At 34.1% G+C, this 15,557-nt stretch overlaps 1 protein-coding gene across 1 annotated transcript in view; it reads right to left on the bottom strand.

Moving 5' to 3' along the window:
• The window catches only part of LOC129240454 (ice-structuring glycoprotein), an 89,485-nt gene that overhangs the window by 6,198 nt on the left and 67,730 nt on the right, over nt 1-15,557 (bottom strand). Inside the window, exons 10-13 of the mRNA XM_054876247.1 lie at nt 7,501-7,999; nt 5,891-5,954; nt 4,669-4,722; nt 331-402 (exon numbers count right to left, since the gene is read on the bottom strand). Coding sequence (XP_054732222.1) covers nt 331-402; nt 4,669-4,722; nt 5,891-5,954; nt 7,501-7,999 — 689 coding nt within the window. The remainder of the gene's footprint in view (nt 1-330; nt 403-4,668; nt 4,723-5,890; nt 5,955-7,500; nt 8,000-15,557) is intronic.

The raw sequence follows: 15,557 nt of genomic DNA, 5'->3' as shown, positions 1-15,557 counted from the left end.
CAGTATAACCTGGAAAGCATAGTAGAAAATAAGTACCAACCAAAAGATAGACATGCCTGCAATAACAAATACACTAAAAATATAAATGTGTGTGCACATATTCAATGATATAAAATACATAAAATTAGTAATCGAAAATAAGGCATCATAGTTAAAAAAAATAAAGTTTCATACATTTCTGGTAAAACGTTAAAAGATTACTAACAGCAGATGCAAACAACAAAACTTCATTCAACACATAAGAACTCTTCGAACCGAATTCAATAGTTAACAATAAAAACAATATGCAACTTGTAGGGTTTTTGAACAAATTTTGCATTTTTCGTTTACCAAAACGTTTTGTGGTACCGGAATGCGGTTGATCGTATGTGGGGTACTGTTTAGCGTTGTCACAGTGCGGCGCTGTAAGTTTTCAAGTAGATTATATGATTGTTTTTGTTGTATTACGGTAACTCAGTATAACTGATTGTATTACAATACATAAAGGAACAACATTAAAATTAGGCCAAGAAATGGATATGCTAGTAGATAACGGCCTAAGCGATTAGTAATATAAAAGTCAATACCAATATGTACAAAAACATAAAAGCACCAATGCGTTATGCCTGTAAAGCAATGCATAGCTATTAGCTGGTAACAAAAACATACTCGTACATATATCGTAAGTGCATAAATGCAGTTATAACTAAGTATTAAATAAAATTTAAAACACTCAAAAAAAGAAAAAAAATAGATTCAGCTAAAACGTCATTTGCTATTTGCGCACTCCCAAGATATACCATAATCACAATAACTGCAAACATATCATGGGGAAGTTCAAACCACCGATGTTCAATATCCTGAAGTGGATTATATTTCTAGGCGCAACTATAATGCAAGTAAGTTATGCATGAAATGTGCTAGGAATATTATCTTGGAATGCGAATCGCACATACATATTAACATAAAATAAAAATTATTATTTTCAACTTTCTAACCCAGTTCGGTCGTACCTATGAGGTACCAGTTTAATAATTGATTGAGTAGCCACGATTCATTTATCTGATAATTTTTTGTTTTTAAAACAAGCAAACACATTATTACAAACTATATATTTATTATTACACATAGGGAGTGAACTCGAATTCGTGCCAGATTTTTGCCAAAATTTTACTCAGTAACGAGAAGAAATGAATACGAAAACAAAAATGTACCAATGAAGTAAAGCTGTTACTATTTATCGAGCTGATAATAGTAACAGGTACATTCTTTAAGACTTCCATGGACGCTTTTGGAAGTTTTAGCCACAGCGGCTGGCTCATTTCCTTGCACCTTTACTGCTTTATGTTGACATTTCGCGCTTTCATAGCACTTTTGAGCAAATTATAATTAAATGATAGGGCGAAAATAACAGCACGGCACAATAGCGAATATTGGCGAAATTGTGTTTTTTTAAACAAAATATCTTTTAATTGCGATGAGTATAAATTTCTGAAACGGAAACGAAAATCTACTAAAACTATTTAGTTTTCTCTTGATGAAGTGCAATTATTTAATCCTCAAAACTGAATAATTTTATACTGCAAGTAAAAACAATAATTTATACACATTTTTACCGAGAAAGCGGCAAACTTTATCTGGTATAGAGCTCCGTTGCCGCATTGAACAATTACTACTAGCCACACTCGTCGGCGGAGCGGATAGGTGTTTTAAGGGCACTTTTTTAATAGAAAACATTGGCTTCGACGCACGTATTCCAGAAAAATTAAGTTTGTACATATTAATAAGGGAATGTTCACCATTTGTGCCCGCAGCCCAACTAAACTTTTGAGGCGGAAGCCGGCTTCTAACACGAAAATTTGAGTGCGAATATATGTACATGTATAGTGGTCTGAACATCTCTAGAAACTGGATTTTAGGAAATTCTAAATATACGTATACAAAAATAGTAAATATGATACATTTCATCGTGCCGATTTTATAAAGGACTTATCATGTGCATTAGGGCGAGTATATTTATTCTTAGAAAATTTAGTCGACTTTGTTTCTGCAACTGAAGTTTTCTACTGGCAATACTGAACAAAAAAGTCCATGGGGGCATAGCTTTTAAATGTATGTACAGTGGAAGTCTTCATAAAAGCAGTGTTTTTCTCCGGTTAAGTCGCCCGCTTATGATTTCTTCATTACATTCTTCTTCTGAATCACTTATGTCTACAATATCGCTTTACTTTTCAAAATGGATATCTATATTGTCATCTTCAGTGCAGACATTTTGATCCATTTCGAGAAAATCGAGTATTTTCTGACATTCCACTGGAAATTTATTAAGGGGGGACCCTCATTTAGACGGTCGAAAAATGCATCATTTTTTGGAATTTTTTTCTCAGGTAAAATAACTTCAAACGTTTTGTAATTCATAAAGTACTTTAATAAATGTCTTGACTGTCTACAAAAATTTTCGGAGAAGAAAAAAAACATTTTAAGTATGGAAATATACACCTCGTCCATGGCACCTCATTCTATCTGTGTACATTCTAGCGCTCTGAATTTTTTTCTGAAATAAAAAAACCAAATTTTTTTTTAAAACTTTAGGATAATACCTTCGATGTGACATTTTGATTTAAAAAAAAATGTCGAAATTGATATTTTTTACCCAGTTTTATGTTAAAACTGATTTTTCATGCATAAAAATTGACTTTAAAATTACAAAAAAATATGAAAATCTTTTTTTTTAAAAAAACACTTAATGCCACATTGAAAACAATTTAATTATCTTTAAAATGAGCTATTGTAAAGCCTGATTGGTTCAATACAGCGTTCTCAATTGTGTACACAAAATCGAAAAATGATGTTTCGAGAAAAACGCGTTTAAAGTTTTGGATACAGGCGATCAGGCCACCCGTCGCGTCCTGTTAAAAATTTTGTCACTCCTTCAAAAATACAGATATCGACTTGAAATTTTGAAAGTATATTCTTAAATAGTTGTAGAATAGATTAAAATTATTTCCAAAAAATCGATTTTTTTGACCCGATAAATGCGGGTCCCCTAATTCGTTTGCCAAAAATTCGGAAAAATCCTGTTCTACGGAAGCAGTTTTGGATTGTTGTTGCTTCTACTTTATCCCAAGATAAAAATAAATAAATAATTGGCGCGTACACCCTTTTTGGGTGTTTGGCCGAGCTCCTCCTCCTATTTGTGGTGTGCGTCTTGATGTTGTTCCACAAATGGAGGGACCTACAGTTTCAAGCCGACTCCGAACGGCAGATATTTTTATGAGGAGCTTTTTCATAGTAGAAATACACTCGGAGGTTTGCCATTGCCTGCCGAGGGGCGACCGCTATTAGAAAAATGTTTTTCTTAATTTTCGTGTTTCACCGGGATTCGAACCTACGTTTTCTCTCTGAATTCCGAATGGTACTCACGCACAAACCCATTCGGAAACGGCGGCCCCAAGATGTTTCGATGAAATACATATATAATTGGCACTTACAGTCGTTTGGCCGAGCTCTTCCTCCCATTTGTGGTGTGCGTCCTGTCGTTGTTCCACAAATGGAACAACAGGTGAAACACATAGCTTCAATCATATTATTAGATTTCGACAGCCCGGAGGCTGAGCGCGTAGTGCCTATTTTAAGTAGCAAGTGTTTTAAAGTTTTAGACTATACCTTGATCAAGCCGTTGTATTTCAAACCAAAATATGGCATTAATTTTAGTTAAGTTTAATTCCCTTAGACGAGCTGCTGCATTATCCTAAAATAAAACAATTTTTCGTTTTTGGGATTTAATTTTTCTTGCTTGCTGACGACTTTTTGAACAAAATGGTTTGAATGTAGCACCCGTGTCTGGTCATTAGAGTTTCCGGTTATTGGGACGATATTTGTTTGGAAAAGTGAATGAAAAACCTTTGTGACTTTCTCCGATTGTAGAGACTGTTCGTAAGGAGGAATTTTATTCTATGTGGTTTTTGGGTATAATAAATTAAATTTTTTATTTTTGACTATTTCTAAAGGACGAAAACCAATATTCCCTACTTTTAAATAAGAAAACCATTTATTGCGATTATAAGACAATTTGATCGTAAAAAACTCTTGCTGTGAAATATTTAAAAAAAATTTATCCGTCTAACATATGCCGAAGGGTATACATTTTTACTCTCCCTAAAATAAAATTCGGATGTCAACTCTAACTCAACTCGTCGATGCGCGTACATTTGTTTTTACCCCCGCTACCATCTACTAGCCATTGTCAGAACCTTGTCTTTTTTTGTGTCGTTCAGTTGAAAAGACCATTGCACTGATTGTTGCCTTCCACATGAGCTGCCTTTCTATCATCTATTTAATGATACATTCGAAAAATAGCAAAGTCCGTAAAAACTTCTGTTGCCGAAACAAAGTAGAATAAAATTAGGCCCGACCTAATGCACATACATAAATATGTAGTATGTTTATACGTACACTGATAAATGTGTATTAATACCGAATTAGTAGCATAGAACAAATCAATAATACAGTTAGCTTAAAGTTAGATATATGTAAATATTGAAAACTATGATTTAAGTATTTGAAAATTACAAATTAGGAGAAAAAACTAAAATGGAATTGGAAGCAGAACTGGGTTTTACGAAACGTGAGATAAATATTGACAAATAGAACTATTAGTACTGAAGCAATCAAGAATTGGGAAATTACATTTAGAATGGCTGCTGGCTGTGCGGCTGGAACTTCTGCGACCGGTTTGGCTGCCTGTAAAATTCGTATTATGATGTCAAATAGTTAAGTTACACACGCACTTTAGATAACGCTCCAATTATTTAAAAAGTCCGTATTTACATACATATACATGTATCTTCTGCTCAAATATGAACGAGACGGTATCAATAAAACGGTCCGCGGATGACATATGGCAAAAATAAATTTTTTGTTTTTTGGTAGGACTGTTATAAGCTTACATGGCAAATTTCAGCGTGATATGTCACATAGTTTGTTTTCTGTGCTACTGTAAACAAGTCAAGCTCGAGTGTGTTCTTCGAATTCTCTTTTATGACTTCAATTGTCTCAAAATGTTTTCCACGGAGCGGCAACTTGAGCTTGGGAAACAGGAAAAAGTCACATGGAGTGCGGTGCTTGCGGAACGATATTAACATTATTTTTGTTCAAATAATCGCGAACAAGACGTGATGTGTGAGCTGGTGCATTATCGTGATGCAAGAACCATGACTTGTTGTCCCACAATTCCTTCCTTTTAAGACGAATGTTCTCGCGCAAACGCTTTAAAACGACTAAATAATATTCAGCGTTAACCGATCGGCCTTGCGGAAGGAACTCCGAGTGCACCACACCTTCGTAATCGAAAAAAAACAGTCAGCATAACCTTAATATTTGAGCGACTTTGGCGTGGTTTTTTGGGTTGATGTACGGCCCTCTTTGAACGATTTGTACCACTCGAAAACACGTGCACGCGATAGAGCAGAGTCCCCATAGGTTGTCTGCAACATTTTTAAGGCGTCTTAAGCCGAAATTTTGTTGGAATAACAAAATTTCAAACAAATTCTTTGTTCAACTTGAATTTCCATCGTTAAATTCGAAAAACACACTCGAGCTTGACTTGTTTACAGTAGCACAAAAAACAAACTATGTGACATATCACGCTGAAATTTGCCATGTAAGCTTATAACAGTCCTGCCAAAAAACAAAAAATCTATTTTTGCCATATGTCATCCGCGGACCGTTTTATTGATACCGTCTCGTTCATATTTGAGTAGAAGGTATGACTAACGGAATAAATACATACAATAATATGTAAATAGTTCTTTATTCTAAAATTAAAGATACTCCTCCCAATAGCTGCAAATCCTAAGGACTCACATATTTTCCATATTAAAATATTAATTTTGCACATTTGGAAATTTACCTGGAATCTCAAATTCGGATCAGCAGAGGCTGCAGCGGCTGCTAAGAAGGGATCATAGTAAACGCTGTAGGAAATATATAATAAAATATTACGTTATTATTCAAAAGTAAGTATGTGGTTAGTGTTCTGAATTTGATAATGAGAAGGGATACTTAAAAGCAAAATTCAATAATTCCACTGGTTTTTTCGATTTAATATGCATTATTTTTTCCGTAGGAGACTTTTCGACTTTGTTCATTCAGTTTGGTGCGCATTTGTACTTATAGCGCAAGATTCATACCAGTGTCATACTTATTCACAGTTTTTCATTACTAAATAATTTAGGTAACACAAATTTCGAATGGTGTGTACTTGTACATGAAGGTCTTGTTTTTAGGGCATTTATAAAAAAATCGAATATTCGATTACTGATTCAGAGCGTTTCAATATCAGGGACTTTCAAAACGGAGTCCTACTGAATAGAAAAGAAGATCTAGGTTCATCCTATCTCCCTTAGTATCTATGAAAAACAAAAAGATCCTCGGATGAACAGGAAATAATTGTGCATTCTTTCTGAATTATAAATTTACATTCATTGTTCTTCTATGCTATTCCTATTTTTCGATGCTTGAATAAATTATCAACAGGTGGAATAACTAAATGATTTTCAAAATATTTTGCTAAAGTTTTGGCATGCGGCTAAGTTTAAATTGAGCAAACGGCGGACATATCCTGAGCTAAATGCATGTAAAGAAGTACAAATGCAAACTGAAGAACATGCAGTTATGATATAAAAGCATTAACAGTTTGATAAAAAGTGACATAAGCTGATTTTCTATACAGAAAACTTATCGCTCCTGTGTTCAGAATTGTGTTGCCATATATTCTTTGAGAACGGTGAGGGAAGGCATTTGCCGACCGACAAGCAGGCAAGCTAGGATTTTAGTACGTGCTTTCTTAAATCATTAGGGCATTCGTGTTATGTTAGGACAATATCTCTTATTTATATACCGATTTAAAAATATTTACCGACTTAGGAAAAATAGATCAAATGAAAAATACAATCTTTCAGCTCCAGACGCTCACACCTCATTCAATATGTAAAAAATTAAAAAGGCTCAACATTTTTACACTACCGAGCTGCAATGCTACAAAAAACATTGACATAAATACATACATACATATGAATATACATACGTACGTACAATACTCATACAATAGAAGGTTACAAACACAGAAAGTTCATTATAGGAAAGGGATGAAATCATGCTTGAGTGGGATCAGGCGAAAAATGCATGCACTGCTTGCCGTATACTCTATAAAAACTGACAAAAAAATCATATCTGTCCAACAAATATATACTAATAGCTTTGCTTACATAACATAAAAGCATAGTTTTAGACTAATTTTTTTACTATATAACTACATCTACCACGATAACAGATCCAACGAGAAACAAATATCTAAAGCTCTATTCACATAAGAATATCCTAAAAGTATTTAGAAACAAAATGTTGTGGTTAAGAGGTCTTCCTTAAATTACTGCTATGCTTACGTACGTACAATAATAAGGCATACACATACAATCGTATAAAAGTGAGCGGAAAAAGAAGAAAATCACTGTTACTTACGGTGTGAATCCGTGCAATGCGGTGCCGGCTGCATTGGCTGCCGCTGCAGCATTAGCCGCTGCGGCTATGGATGCAGCAGCAGCGGCGGATGGCGATGGAGCCGCCGCTCCGGTGGCGCTCAAACGTGCTGCATACGCAGCTGCAGCCGCATTGGCCGCCTGCGGTGTACTTGCTGCAGCGGCTGCCGCTGATTGGGCCAGTGAGTGGAGTTGATGTTGGGCGGCGCTCGTCTGTATCGCGGCTGCGGCTGCAGCGGCGTGGGCCTGATTTGTGGCGTTAGCTGACTGCACTTGCAGCGCTTGCTGCAACCCCAATTGATGGTGTGCCGATTGCTGGGCATGATGCGGATGGTGGTGTGCCTGGTGGTGGTGGTGATGTTGCTGCTGCTGGGCGGCTACAGCGACAGCCGCCAGAGCAGGATTGAATGGCGCACCTACAACCCCCATGTGCCCGCGTTGTATGGCGACGCCACGCATGGCGGCAGCGGCAGCTACGGTAGCTGAGGAAATGGCGGCGCAGACGTTGGGACCGCAGATCCAGGAGATGCGACGGACAGTCCAGCGCGTGTTTCGTGTGTTTAGTTCGTTGTTGCATGCCCCGTATTCGAAATCAATATCAAATAGCGATTGAATACAACAATCAAACAGTTTGTGAATAATTGTGAGTGCGAGTGTGTGTGCATGGGTGTTACAGTACGTACGTTTTCATTAAGTTTGTCGTAAACGCAGTATTTGTGGCGACAGGTTTCGTTTAATGTTCGTACGTGTGTGTTTTCGAATATATTTGTTGTCGTTTTTTTGTTCGATGATTTGTTGTTTCATTTGTGTATGATTTGCAAAAAGAAGAAAAAGGAAAAGAAAAGAACAAAAAACGCATGCGGTTAGTTTCGCTTATCACTGTTTTCTTGCTTCTCATATACATATGTACATAAGTGTTGAATATCTCTGATTTGGAAATTTTAATTAAATCAAATTGTGTGAATCTAAGTAATCGGAAGATATATATTAGAATATACAATACATACATTTAACCATACAAAAAATAGCGGATTCAAATGACGCACAAACACACTGTTCAAAACTGTATAAGTACTGAATTGTACGATTAAATTTAAGAATTTATGTATAAGTATGTAAGTAGCAACATGTTATGAATATTTTACAAATAGGTATTAAAAGATTGGATATACGTACATACACTTGTAATTTTATAAAAGTTGTAGTTACATGTTGCAATAATTAATTGATTAACCACTACATTAACAGACTCACATTGCCCACACAACCAATAATAAAGTCTTGGATAATAAAACATTTCACGTTGCGATGTTTACTGTTAAACTTGCAACGACTTCTACGAGTACGAGTACGGCACACGAAGAAGCAAGCGGCCAACAACGATATTTAACGGTTTTAATTCGGTTAATGTAACAAGAACTGTGATATGTATTGATAAACTCTTGTATTTATATATGTATAATATTTACTATGTATGCGAACAGGACTTTAATCACTATTAATCGACAACGACAATTAAACTAATTCCACTTGTGAATAAGAAAACGAATATTCATTGCAAAACTTAAAATTTTTGCAGACAGTTTGCGCTTTCAATGCTTGATGAGGGAAATAGCCAAAGCCATAGCTTCCGCGTTTGCTTAAAGAAACCAGCGGACAGCAAAATGGAGCAACAGGCAGTGAAAACTCAAACTCAAAAAACTCAGTAAAAATTCCAGTACCTGAACAGAGAATTTAGTAACTACTTATAGTTTCGTAACCATTTGGTAGTATTATTCACAAAATTACCAATTGAATTGTTAATTTAATTAAATGATTCATCAGTAACTTTTATATATTTTTTTCTAACACCACACAAAGTCGTTATTTGTATTTTTATCTTGCTAAAATTAGTCAGCAATTTCTCTTGGGCCATCAAAGCGACAGAGTTACTAATTGTCAGCTCTAGATAGATGAAGATGGTCTTCGCCACTCAAAGTTGTTTTCGTGGAACTATCTCTGAGAAAGTTTTCACATTTTTTAGTAAATGTTGCCAATTTCAGTTCGCAAATGGACAGATATAAAAATTATAAACGAAACACCTCCACACATAGACAAATATTTATGTGTGAGAATATTAGTTTCATGTTCTAAGAAAAAATTAAAAAAAAAATTGAAGAAACTGATATTTGACACCATATTGGATATTTTATAAATAACTGAGTGATGAAGAACATTGAGAAAATAGTAAAGCAAATAGTATCTACTTAAATAAAGAAATATTATACTTAAATTATGTGGCTTCCTTTAAAGCTTAAGTGAACCAATTAACATCTTATACTGGAGAAACTTACATGCAAAGATATTGTTCTGATTTCAAAGCATAAAAATTCGATTGGCTCGGAAAGATAACTTAATACAGCTATATGCAAATTAGTGAAGATCGCAAGGTACTGTATACCATCAAGTATTAATTTATTGTATCTACATATGTAGGTATAATTTGTAAGGATTTTATAATGTCAGTTGGGAGCTCTGGACGAGCATATGTATATGTGTGTATGACTACGAGTAAGAATATTACTTTGCGCAAATACGTACACGAAGTGCGCACAATCGGCTCTTTTCGGGCAAAGCATTTTCTACTGGACAGTAATGCAACTAGTTGCTGTTTGTGTGTCAGGAAAATCTAATTGAATAATCTATAATTGTGTCAACTGGTCTTTGATACCTAATTTATGTGTATTATGTTTTACTAGGCATGTTGATGCTTACGGTAACATCGCATTGGACGCTAGGACGGCACATAGTCAAAAGCAGTGCATATAGTACGTGCAGAACTAAATGAAACTGGAATTCAACTTAACTACAAACTAGGTATATTTACATATGATTTATAGGATACGCACGCAAACACACACCAACACTTCAATAAAAGAAAAAGGAAAACCATTCATACAAACGACAATGGCAACACAATCACAGTTATTGTATTATAGTCCGCAATCGCTTCATTTCCGTTTCTGAATTTGTTCTTTTGCTATTTTTACACTCTTAACTCCCATCGGATAGAAAGACATTCAGTAATAAAATATGAAAAATGCACAAAAACCAATATGAAAAAATTTAAAAATTGATATGTATTTATAAGACACAACAGACAAAATTAATCAAATCAATACTGATTTTAGTGAAATAATAAGATGGGACACATTACAGCCGAGGTTCACATTACTATATTATTTTCTTTTCGGGCACATGAAAACAAACATCGACTATCAAAGGAAAAAGTAAGCAAAAAACCGCATTTAAAGAGTCAAATTAACTATCGTAGAACAAAGAGGCTGCTGTTAATGATACGCAACAAGTATAAAATTAATGTATCTGTTATTGAATTCTGCTTTTAAGTGGCGAGGCCAAACTTCATCATCACCAAAGTCATCGTTTTTGTGATAACTACTGCGTGTAGTACCTTCTTCTTTGTGCTGATGGTCGTGGTGTGAGTACAATAGGCGTTGCGGCAGGCGCAATGGGTGTGGCCGCGGGTGTAGCTCCGGCGGGTATCGGTGCAACCGGCGACGCTCCCAAGGGTGCACCCAGAAAAGGCCAAGTGACTGGTAACCGGTATCCTTTTAATACAGTTAATACATTTCGTTTTTGTTTTGATAATTTCTTAGATCAATGCAACTTTTCATAATTTATTAATGAACTTACATAAATGCATAAATATCTAAGTTTTGGATTGCATATAAATAAATGTATAAGTTAAGCATTTTTCGATCTAAAAACTCTTTGCTAATGACGACAAAATATCGTTGGACCTCACTTCGTGCAGAAAGGGAATTGCATAAATTTACCATAATTTTTATAAATTTAAAAACTAATAGCAAAGGTTATTTACTTCCTTTGATGTGTGCATTCTGTGGGCATTAATTTTGAAAAGATAACATTTTAAAGATTCAAGTGATATTTTGTAGCAAATTTTATGATTCCTGAAATGTTGTTGTTCTACTTATGTAGTTTATGTAGTTTAGAACTAATTATTATAAGAGTAAAGAATAAAAGGCAATCACTAATTATTAAAGTATGACACAAAAAAATTTAATTCACCGTTAACTACTATTTTGAGACAGAAATTATACAAGTCTTTGCATAATAACTATCAGCGAGATACATTTTCTTCTAGTCTATTTCTACAAGTCTTCAAAAGCTTTTATTTTGAATCTGAAAATACAAAAATTTGAAATTACAAATCTACACGATTGACCTTGTTTTGTTAGATACCGTTAGTTTAGAATGCCGAATTCTAGTGGTTAGAGTGAGTCTCGTGAGAGGTTATACTAAATTTAATTTTTAAAAATAAGTGGGCCGTAAACTAAACATTTTGTGTGTTAATTTTTCTTTTATGGCGGTGTTCAATATATTAGCGAATGTAAGACAAGTAAAATTATCCATTGTAAACAAAAAAATATTATTATTTTAAACTTTTTCGGAAATTCCGGCGATTTTGTAAATCTCAACCATGAAATAATTTTTATTCTCGGTCTCTGGCTGAGACCATTCCACTGAGAACTTCACTGTAGCTAAGAGCACTCTGGAGTTTCAGAAATATAAAATAACGGCTACAGTTGGTATCTTGTAAAAAATGTTAACTAGTAAACTTGAGTTATCTCCGTTTTGAGTTCACGGGATTTCACACAATAACAACTTGACAGCAATTTACCCATTTAAATTTGATATAGAACTGTAGTTAAGCATTAACTTTAGTTAAGACTCGGTGCAAATGTCGTACATAATATGTATACCTAAGCACTATTTACAAATATTTTGTGGAACTTTGTCAAAAATGCCCTTATGTTATGTATGTAGTGGATTGCCTTTTAACATATAATGTATCTGTGGGTGTTTGCATTAAGACACACAACTAGGCAAATGAAATATACAAAATAATGGAGCTGCGAGTCATAGCACTCATTAGTGTGGTAAAATTAAAGTTGGTTTTTTTTAGTATTTTTCGAGAAACTTATCACTCGATTAACATCACAAATAGAAAGGTACAAAAAGTATTACTGATAATAAATTCAAAATAAATGCATTAATGTCGGGCCTAGCAATGCACAGAAACAACGATAAATATGTATGTTGCAAGGGAAATAAAAAAGTAGAGTATCAAAATAATATACATATGCACATACATACATACAGGTGTATATACGTTTCGGGTAAGCACTTGCATATGTATGCCACGGAACAAGCAAGACTTTTATCATTTTGACGTTCTCCAATTCTACTTATACAAAAACATATGTCCGCAGAAGAACTTGAATTTTGTTAGCCTTAAATAAAATATATTCCCTTTATTTTCCATTATTCTTAATTTTAAAGATTCCTTCGCAGTAACTCCAAGGGGCGTAGTTGAACTTAAAGAGCTGCGTGCAAAATATTCATATTATACAGGACTACTAAGAGTAGATAGATACGTATGTATGAATGTGTTATGCACAACTCACAGTAAGCAAAGAAAAGTATGCGTGTATGTATGTATGTAGGTAAACTTTATAAAGTGTTAATTAATTCTTCGCTTATGCTTCAATGCCATATCATGGAAATTATTACTTTTAACTAACAAGCAAGTTGAGTTAATAACAAATCAGTTCCAGTTATTATTTTTTTAATTCCATTTCTGCCAGCAGTGATCAAAAAGTACTTATGAATACATATACTCGTTTAAATATATCAATGTGTAAATAAATTGTAAACTTAAAAAATCAGCAATCAATTTTCAATAGATACAGGTGCAATTATTAGTACCATCCGTTAAAAAATTATAATAATAAAATTGACTGCCAAAAATGCTCTATTTTAGGACTCTCCTTCACTCGTAATTTAATAAATAAATTCACAGTACACTCAGTGAGCTTGCGAGTACGCTTATTCACTTTTCTATAGTTAGTATCGGAAAAAGTCCATATTCAGATAAAATGTTGCCTTTTTATTATTGTACATTTTTATTGTTGTGTAGTATTAGACATTTTAAAAAAGCTGAGTTAGCTGTTAACCCTTACTTAAAAATGACTAGAAAACTACTAATAATTCTAATTTATAATAAATTGCAACAGAAGCTCGGGCGTTATCATTCTCGTTAAAGTAGGTTATCGAGAGTAGATATTTAAGCGAGTTGTGCTTATTATTTCGTTTGCCTGTAAAGACGCAACTTGCCCCACTCAATCAGTTTATGAATTAGTTAATTGAAAACTCGCACTCTTGCATATTACAATCATGCGCATGTAATATGTAGAGTTTTTAGGCCGCAAGAGGTAAGAACATCTTCTGAATCACTGGTAGTTAGTTGCACCATAAGGGTGCTAACAAAGCATATGAGCTCATCGAGACGCCCTGTTCGGCAATCCGCTGGTTTTGAAACAATGCGGAGCTGATCGTAGACTACTCCCGGCGGAGCCTTACCTGAGCTATCAAGCTAAAATAAACAAGTTTCGAACCCTTAGCGCTCAGTAAATAAACTCGTAAAATTCATTCTTATGCACATTTAACGCTAACTCCTCATCTCGGCTCCCTACAACTAGCCCCTCACTTCCCAAAACTGCTCGATACAGAATATTATAATGGTATACACTACACTACTCGCTTTTTTTCATTTTCTCTCGCTGTTGATGTTTCTTTGTGTATTCTACTGCATGGGCAGAAATTACTATTTATGTATGTATCTACTTGCAATGCTGCTGAGTGGATGTTTGAAAGCGATTGCATCTCATGTGCAGAATTGTAACCATTATCAGCTGAGTAAAAATAAAGTATTTACTTGGATGCACAAAAAACCAAAAATGTTTTACTGCAAACGTTTTGACTTGCGCTGAGTACAAAGTTTTTAAATTTTTTAAATTCCAATAAATGCTTTGTAAATCTAATATATTATTTATGGATATATACAAATACATATCTATGTATTGTTGTAAGTATGAATGTGTGTATGTGAATTATAATTGCTTCCGTAATTAAATCCTTCAAGGCAGTACCGAAACTATTTCACCAATAAATTAACAGTAAATATATATAAATATATGTATAAGTATGTTTGTAATTATTAATTGACTGGGCAATTGACAAAATGACAAAGAACTAAAATGCACAACGGAAACATTGAACAAAAACTATAAGTAGATCGGACGAGTAGCAGAGGTTCTGAAACGAACTATTGACTTGTGTGTAGATATATGTATATTTAAATGTTAATTATACTACTTTTAAAATTAAATAAGTTTGTATGTATGCATGTAAGTATAACAACGAAATAGAAAACTAATGAATCACTAATAATTTTTCTGAAACCTTTCGAAAAATAATTAAATTCTTAAAAAATTCTTCATCAATAAATTCTCAATTATTTCTATTGAATATGTTAGCATAAAAATAAGTAAGCTAGCTTAGATGAAATCAGGCACTTCCTATTGAACGCATGTCATGGAATGGGCTCTATATCGCATCCTCGACTCGAATTTTTTTTATTCGAAAGACAGAAGAAACAATTTTCAAAACCAAAAATGAAAAGTGAATCATTGTAACAGACATCTGTTTGTTTTACCTCTAGTTCAATTTTATCGCGCTTCGTAGGATAATCAACATCTCGCGTTCAATTGCATAGATGTTTTTCAATATTAGAAAATGTAGTAATTTTTGATTTGGATTAAGTATAAAAGTATCTTTCACTAAATGCCTTTAAAAAATGAAAATTATGAGTAATTAAAAATATGAACATCGAAGTAGCTCAAACGTAACACATCTGCTCCGACGTTCGCCTTTGCTATCAATAGAGGGCATACTCGTATATGAGTTTGTACTTATGCAGCAGCATACTGAAGTGTACTTGGTTTTAAACATTGAGTGGCCATCACAATTAATGTGGGCAAAATTATTTGGCCATTAATCTTGGCCACCTCTTGATGAGGTTCGCTCTTTTAGATGTCTTCTTTGAACGATTTAAAACAGTTGTAGAAACGTTGATAACAGTTTCTGACGATTTAGTTGAAATCAAACCTAGTTTTA

The sequence above is a fragment of the Anastrepha obliqua genome, chromosome 3, assembly GCF_027943255.1.
Source record: "Anastrepha obliqua isolate idAnaObli1 chromosome 3, idAnaObli1_1.0, whole genome shotgun sequence".
Taxonomy (NCBI): domain Eukaryota; kingdom Metazoa; phylum Arthropoda; class Insecta; order Diptera; family Tephritidae; genus Anastrepha; species Anastrepha obliqua.
Note: the sequence above shows the minus strand (reverse complement) of the source record. Positions and strands in the feature narration are given on the sequence as shown.